General features: G+C 43.7%; 3 protein-coding genes across 3 annotated transcripts; all 3 read right to left on the bottom strand.

Moving 5' to 3' along the window:
• Positions 1-807: 807 nt before the first annotated feature.
• Positions 808-4,112, bottom strand: LACBIDRAFT_333639 (uncharacterized protein; the record flags this gene model as incomplete). Its single annotated transcript, XM_001888297.1, has 13 exons — positions 808-817; positions 962-1,010; positions 1,331-1,337; positions 1,441-1,466; positions 1,526-1,941; positions 1,990-2,264; positions 2,320-2,634; positions 2,869-2,928; positions 3,195-3,371; positions 3,424-3,568; positions 3,711-3,909; positions 3,999-4,005; positions 4,059-4,112. The coding sequence occupies 13 exons, from the start codon at positions 4,110-4,112 to the stop codon at positions 808-810; spliced, it is 1,740 nt and encodes a 579-aa protein (XP_001888332.1).
• Positions 4,113-5,185: 1,073 nt separating this feature from the next.
• On the bottom strand, positions 5,186-5,718 carry LACBIDRAFT_312687 (uncharacterized protein; the record flags this gene model as incomplete). The annotated part of the gene is made up of 4 exons (XM_001888296.1): positions 5,186-5,327; positions 5,380-5,487; positions 5,539-5,646; positions 5,699-5,718. 4 exons carry the CDS (start codon positions 5,716-5,718, stop codon positions 5,186-5,188), a joined length of 378 nt encoding a protein of 125 aa, XP_001888331.1.
• Positions 5,719-5,955: 237 nt separating this feature from the next.
• Positions 5,956-6,720, bottom strand: LACBIDRAFT_333638 (uncharacterized protein; the record flags this gene model as incomplete). The annotated part of the gene is made up of 6 exons (XM_001888295.1): positions 5,956-5,963; positions 6,017-6,132; positions 6,178-6,285; positions 6,338-6,451; positions 6,499-6,640; positions 6,663-6,720. The coding sequence occupies 6 exons, from the start codon at positions 6,718-6,720 to the stop codon at positions 5,956-5,958; spliced, it is 546 nt and encodes a 181-aa protein (XP_001888330.1).
• Between the last annotated feature and the right edge of the window lie 314 nt (positions 6,721-7,034).

Raw genomic sequence — 7,034 nt, 5'->3', positions numbered from 1 at the left:
AGATCATAATCCAAAATGTTCAACATTTTCAATGTCTACTTTATGCTCATAATCATAGTTTACAGATTCTACAAAATACTTCCAAATATATACATACCCTTCATCACATGTCATCACATAGTCATCTCTTTGAGCTGAAATAAAGATTTCTCCACAGCTCTGCCAACTCTGGTCCAAATAAATGAAGACAAATACAAATAAATAGTTTGAAAAACAAAATGATCCACACTGTTGATGTTTAATTGATGTTCATAGTTTAAAAAGTTTCAGTATATCTACAAATTCTACCAAATACTTCCAAACAGATATATACCAGTCTTTACATACTACTGATTAGTCATTTATCTATCCTAAAAAGGCTTTTACGTAGCTCATCCAATTCTGGTTCAAATGACATGATCTTTTTTACAATATATAGATCTGATATGTGGTACTATAGAATAACATTTGATTATAAACAAATACAAATAATTAGTCATACAATAAAATGTGTAAAACAATTAACTTATCATGACTATGTATTACTTATCAAAAGTATATATAGTCTATGAGGCTAGATTTATTTGCAAAAATGGTATCAACCCAAAAATAGCTAAAGAATAGTAGAGCAATCAGAAAAGGTTGGAGGATGTCCTTACCAGTAGTAATAACATTATATATTGTGTTTACAGTCCATAGTGGACTTCCAAATATGGTAATCTATGGGAAAATAGTCATAAAATAGCACAAATTTCAGAGAAAATTGGATGATATTGCTTTACTGTTAGTGATAATGTTATGCAACAGTTAGTTAATATAGTACTCAATCTACATATTACTATAAAATGAGCAAAAATTGGGAAAAACATAGAAATGTTTCTTATCATTGTGGAACCAATACTTGACATAGTGATCGCTCAGGTAGTGGGACAGTCATTGGAATGCCTAGTGGACTACAATGATCAAAGGTGTGAGGACTCACCAAGTTGGTCTAAACAGCTTAGTTGCATGCTCGGAATCATAGAATGTGACTGTTCAGCACTGTCATACTCTGATCTCCACAAACAGTCCCAGTGGAGATTGTGACAATGAAGTTTTTGATGTCTGACTGCTGATCTCTCAAAGCTTGAAGTAAAGCTATTGGTAGGGCTTGAGTATCCAAGTGATATAAGAGGTACAAGTGGTGGCAAGAAGATATCATTTCTTTATGTACACAAGGTAAATTACAGTGATTACATAAAGTGTAATGTGTGGTGATACAAAGAATGAAGAGTGGGCATATGGGTCAATCAATGGAGGCAAGTCTCAGGAGGTAGAAAGGGTAGATAGGTAGGATAGGTAGGATACTTACTAGCATGCTACACATTGATGATGATGCTAGGGTACCCTGTTTAGAGTCTAGGGCAATAATGGCCTTGGAAATGAGGACTCGTTCCTGCCATGCTTGCAATGGCCTCTTACACAAGTTGAAGAAGAAGAGGGCTGGGCTGTAAATACAACAAAGAATAAATAAATGAAGTTTGAAAAGCAGTCTAACATTTCTCACCTAAAGGGGTGCAAAACATCTGACAATCACGGGGGTTGTTGGATGCTGCCTCTATCTCGGCCCATGGCAATCTTGACACCAGTTGTGTTAAAGCTTCATGAGGCGTGATGGTCACATCAGCAAGCGCTATAAGAGAACACCAGATGGATCTCTCAATTTTAAGCACGAGGGGTGTCTTCCGAGGGGTTAACTCTGCAAAGGCTTCAAGAACGAGTCGACGATTGTAAGACCTGGTAATTATCTGGAATGGAAAGAGCAAATAGAAAGGAGTCAGGAGCAGTGCTAATTGCAGAGGTGTCCCAAGTTGGTGGAGCGTGTGTGAAGCTGTCTCTCCATCACGTAGATGTTCCAAGTAGTAAGTCCCCTCCTCTTGATCATTGATGAATTCATCTGTAGAGGTCTCGTCTTTGAAGATGCTGAAAGATATGAGTATCAGATATCAATGTGACATGAGTCTAACGCACTGGAGACAGTCATTTAAAATATCAGGATAGTCAGGCAGAGACCCATCTGGGAATTGGGTCATCTTGAGGTAGTAAAGATGCAGAGCGGCTTGAAGAAAGTTGTCGACCACATTAATGTAGCCTACTTTTTCTTTGTTCTTGCTTGCCATCCATAGCAGTGCAAGGTGTTTGCTTCCTGCTTGGAGGTCGTCAGGAATTTGAGGTAGTCCTGACTGACCTATAAGTTTCCGGAACTTAAGCAGAACTTTGGGCCAATTTTCTAGTTTGTCAAACCCCTGCAAGCAAGGAAAATTAGCTTGAAGATCAGAATATATATATAAATCGACGTACAACAATCTTTTCACTATCCTTCTCAGACTTGTTGAAAGACAAGGGGGAAAGCAGGCGAATGGGAGGTTGCAAACCACCAATTTCACAGTCAAGAGCCAAGACCTCAAACATTCGATATGCAGAAACAATGGAAGCAAGGGTTTTGTACTCCCCCTTTGATGATGCAGTCATTGCCGTTGGATGTAGAGTGACCGCATTGGATGCTTTCAGGACATCTAAGCCTAGAAGTGGTGCTAATTCGGTAGAATTGACGGCAAGTTTATCATCAAAGGCAAAGAGCAAGCGCTCAAATCGATTTAGTGAATTGATGAAGTGCTAAAAGCAGTCTGATAAGTTACAACCAAGGCCACAAAGAAATAAAGTACCTTGTGAGGTGACATTACATCGGTGAAGTCAGTCAAAGGCTTTGGAATGTGCACAACATGTGGTGTGGCCCAAGGAAAGGCTGAGAACACAGGTGAGACAGCACGGCATTCTGAAGGACCTGAATGAGGTGAACCAGTGTGAGTGCTTGCTTTAGTGAGAGTGGAATTAGTACAGACAGTTTACCATGTGAGCCAAACTGGAAGTGTCAGAGTCCATAGCAGATTTCAAGTAAAGAGATGGTGGCTGAAGGGAGGTCGACGTCAATAGGGACAAATGAAACTACCGCGCGCGCGGTGGTTTCATTTGCATTTGTTTGATTTCAGTGATCATGCCCTTGAGCTCAAAGATTTAGTTAATAGTTTGCATTTCCAGTATTGTACGTCCCTTCTACAGGACTACTCGACGCAGCGCGAGGAAACTACATGATCTGAGAAAAAAAAAGCATCAAAAACTAACATGTAACTCCCTCCCCAAACACACTGTCATCTCACATCACACCCGAGCTAAACATCTTGGAAAGGGGGAGTGTCGTTGTTGGAAAGGGAGAGTGATAGGTGAACGGACTCGTTCACAGGGTATGGACATCGTTGACAGGCGACGAAGGACGTCGTTGATGGAGTAACGTGTTGGAAAGAGGGAGTGATAAGCAAGCGAATGGCGACGAATTTGAGATGAGACATAGGGTGCTGGTTAAGCCGTTGACGTAGGCGACGATGAACTTGGTGCGAATGAACGTACGACACGATGCCCCAAGCTAAACGCTTCAGAAAAAGGGAGTGATACGCAAGCGTATGGCTCGATGTCGTTGACAGGGTACCCAGCTAAACGTGTTGGAAAGGGTGACTGATATGCAAGCGGATAGCTCGACGTCGTGTAGTGGATTCTAATCAGGTGGATGTTAGGATGTTAGTTGAATGAGGTGCATATAAACGCACCGCAGGACGACGGCCTTCCTTCAACTTTGCACCACACATCCCCAACCTCTTCAACACCATCTTGTCTGCTCGTCTGGGGGGCCATCGTACCGCGAGATTTGAGCCCTGGAAAAAGAAACTTCGCAGATGGAGAGGAGGGCAACGAGGTGCGAGTGGAAACAGTCCGTTGTCGCCACGTTGTTCACTTGAATTGCGGTGGTCGTGTAGGTAACGTAGGGTGCCGTTGCCGTTGACTGTAATGCCGTTGACGCAGTCGATGTCTTTGCAGCCCTCATCGACAACGCGAGGGCTGCAAATACGATGTTTCTGCAGATTAAATGAATGTTAGAGAAACAGGGTGCTGACGAACAAACGAAAAATACCTCTCTGAAGGCTTACATGGCACCTAGACTGTGCGTCAAAGAAAGAACGTGGAGGGGAAGGTTCTTTCTTGCTCACCTGGGCCCACAGAAGTGATTCGTCGTTCAGTTGGCACGTCGCTGACTGCGACATGGCACCTCGCCGCTCCCTCGTGTTCCACCTTTATGTCTCATTCGCCGTCATCATACCTCGTCATTCACCATAGCCATTTGCCGTCGTCATGCATCGTCGTTCGCTGTCGTCGTGCAGCGTCGTCCGCTGTCATCGTGCATCATCATCCGCTGTCGTCGTGCATCGTTGTCCGCTGTCGTCGTGCATCGTTGTTCTCCGTCGTCGTGCATTGTCGTTGTCGTCATGCATCGTCTGCTGAGAGATGACAGCGTCTGGTTCAAACAAATGCAAACGAATCCACCGCGCGCGTGGTGGATTTGTTTGTTCAAGTTGAAAGACGTCAGGATGGGCAACAATGCCAAATTATGACGTGCGCCAAGGATCGTCTGAACCCCAGCACAGGTTCAGACGATCCTTGGCACACGTCATATTTTGGCGTCGTTTGCTCAACGGCTTAATACATCTCTCGTGCCTATTTTACTAACTTTATACGTCTTTACAGGAATATGTAGGACTTCACGACGCGAATGCGTATTTGTCTGAATTGCTTCCATTTGTCGTAAGTAGATATATTCTTTTTGTCTCGATTGTATGTATATTTCACGCTTCTCTTGTGTTTTCTCTTACTAACTTTGTATGTCCTTACAAAGTAGGATTTGACGACGTGAACAAACGGCACAATGTCATGGAATTGCCAACGTACCTTCACATACACCGCTGTCAACGCTTCCCTATGCACACCGCCGTCTCGACTTCTTGTCACAGTCATCCTCTCGTAAGCATACCTTCACCCTCTTTACGAGTCCTCTGAGTTTACGAAGAGACTCGTTTATTACCTGGGATCTCAAGACTTTTTTCAGCGCGGTAACACTGAAATTTGACTTTCTCCCATGAAAATGATTTCTTCCCACAGTTGAATGCCTCATCCTCCTCATTGTATTTTCTAGTCAAATCTACCAAATCCTTGCTTAACACTTGCTTTTAGCACCCTAAGCATATGAATAGTGATGCCTCTGCTCTCTCTTTACTCAAATTATTTGCTAGCCCTGTTCTTGCAAGCTTCCTCAACATTTCCACAGTATTATCAACCCCATTCAATTATATTTCTTTATATTCAATGTATAACAATCAACCAAGGCCTCAACCTTTTCATAAACAGTTTTGTTGATCATATTCAGGGAGTTTGGGAGTATCCGAACAAGCCCACATGCATGCCAAACAGATGAGATTAAGGTGCTGAGCGATTGTGAGCATAAATTCAAAAAGGCAAATATACAATTTGACTTACCTCCATGAGGCCTCAACCATTTCACAGACGGTTTGGTGGACCGTTTTCAGGGAGTCTGGGGGTATCCAAACGAGCACATGTGCATGCCAAATGGACCAGATTAAGGTACTGGAGCTTGTGAGCATATGTGCAAAAAAGCGAATATACAAAGTGACCTACCTCCACAAGGCCTTAACCATTTTGAAAGCGGTTTTGTGGACCATTTTCATGGAGTTTGGGGGTATCCGAACGAGCCCACGCGCACGCCAAACGGACCAGAATGAGGCACTGAGAGCTTGTGAGGATATGTGCAAAAAAGCGAATATACAAAGTGACCTACCTCCACGAGGCCTCAACCATTTCACAAACGGTTTGGTGGTCCGTTTTCAGGGAGTTTGGGCTATCCGAACGAGCCCACGCACACGCCAAACGGTCCAGATTTCCACAGTATTATCAACCCCATTCAATTATATTTCTTTATATTCAATGTATAACAATCAACCAAGGCCTCAACCTTTTCATAAACAGTTTTGTTGATCATATTCAGGGAGTTTGGGAGTATCCGAACAAGCCCACGCGCATGCCAAACGGATCAGATTAAGGTGCTGGAGCGATTGTGAGCATAAATTCAAAAAGGCAAATATACAAAGTGACTTACCTCCACAAGGCCTTAACCATTTTGAAAGTAGTTTTAGTGGACCGTTTTTAAGGAGTCTGGGGGTATCCAAACGAGCCCACGCGCACGCCAAACGGACCAGAATGAGGCACTGAGAGCTTGTGAGGATGTGTGCAAAAAAGCGAATATACAAAGTGACCTACCTCCACAAGGCCTTAACCATTTTGAAAGCGGTTTTGTGGACCATTTTCATGGAGTTTGGGGGTATCCGAACGAGCCCACGCGCACACCAAACGGACCAGAATGAGGCACTGAGAGCTTGTGAGGATATGTGCAAAAAAGCGAATATACAAAGTGACCTACCTCCACGAGGCCTCAACCATTTCACAAACGGTTTGGTGGTCCGTTTTCAGGGAGTTTGGGCTATCCGAACGAGCCCACGCACACGCCAAACGGTCCAGATTAAGGTACTGAGAGCTTGTGAGCATGAGTGCAAAAATGCGAATATACAAAGTGATACTTACCTCCATGGGAAGTTGACCGTTTTGTAAACGGTTTTGTGGAGCTTGTTCGTGGAATGCGTAGGTATTGAATCGAGTCCACACTCAAGCGAAACGGACTGCAGGAAGGTACTGAGAAGTTGTGAGGATAATGGTGAATATTCCGCTGATCAAAAGGAATGACTCACAAGTTGAGTCACGGAAATTTCCGAAAATGACGTACTTCCCTTGCGGGCTACCTTGCATTTTGAAGGTAGCCCGCAAAGGAAGTACGTCATTTTCGGGCAATGCCGTGACTCGTCTTTTTGCCCTAATGCCAACCTCTGCCCAGGACCTTCCTGTGGCTCGATTCGCTTCAACGTAGACTCGTTTGGATAGTTCTTCACGTCCCGAAAACGCTCCAAGAAACCGTTTACGAATCCGTCCACTCCTCGTGGAGGTATGTTTGTTTGTACTTTCGTGTTTTTGCACTTCTGCTAAACTCTGCCCAAGGCCTTCCTGTGCCTCGATTTCCTTCAACGTAGACTCGTTTGGATACTACTTCACGTCCCAAAATGCTC

This window comes from Laccaria bicolor, genomic scaffold (assembly GCF_000143565.1).
Source record: "Laccaria bicolor S238N-H82 LACBIscaffold_54 genomic scaffold, whole genome shotgun sequence".
Taxonomy (NCBI): Eukaryota; Fungi; Basidiomycota; class Agaricomycetes; order Agaricales; family Hydnangiaceae; genus Laccaria; species Laccaria bicolor.
The sequence above is the reverse complement of the archived record's forward strand: the minus strand, read 5'-3'. Positions and strand labels throughout refer to the sequence as shown.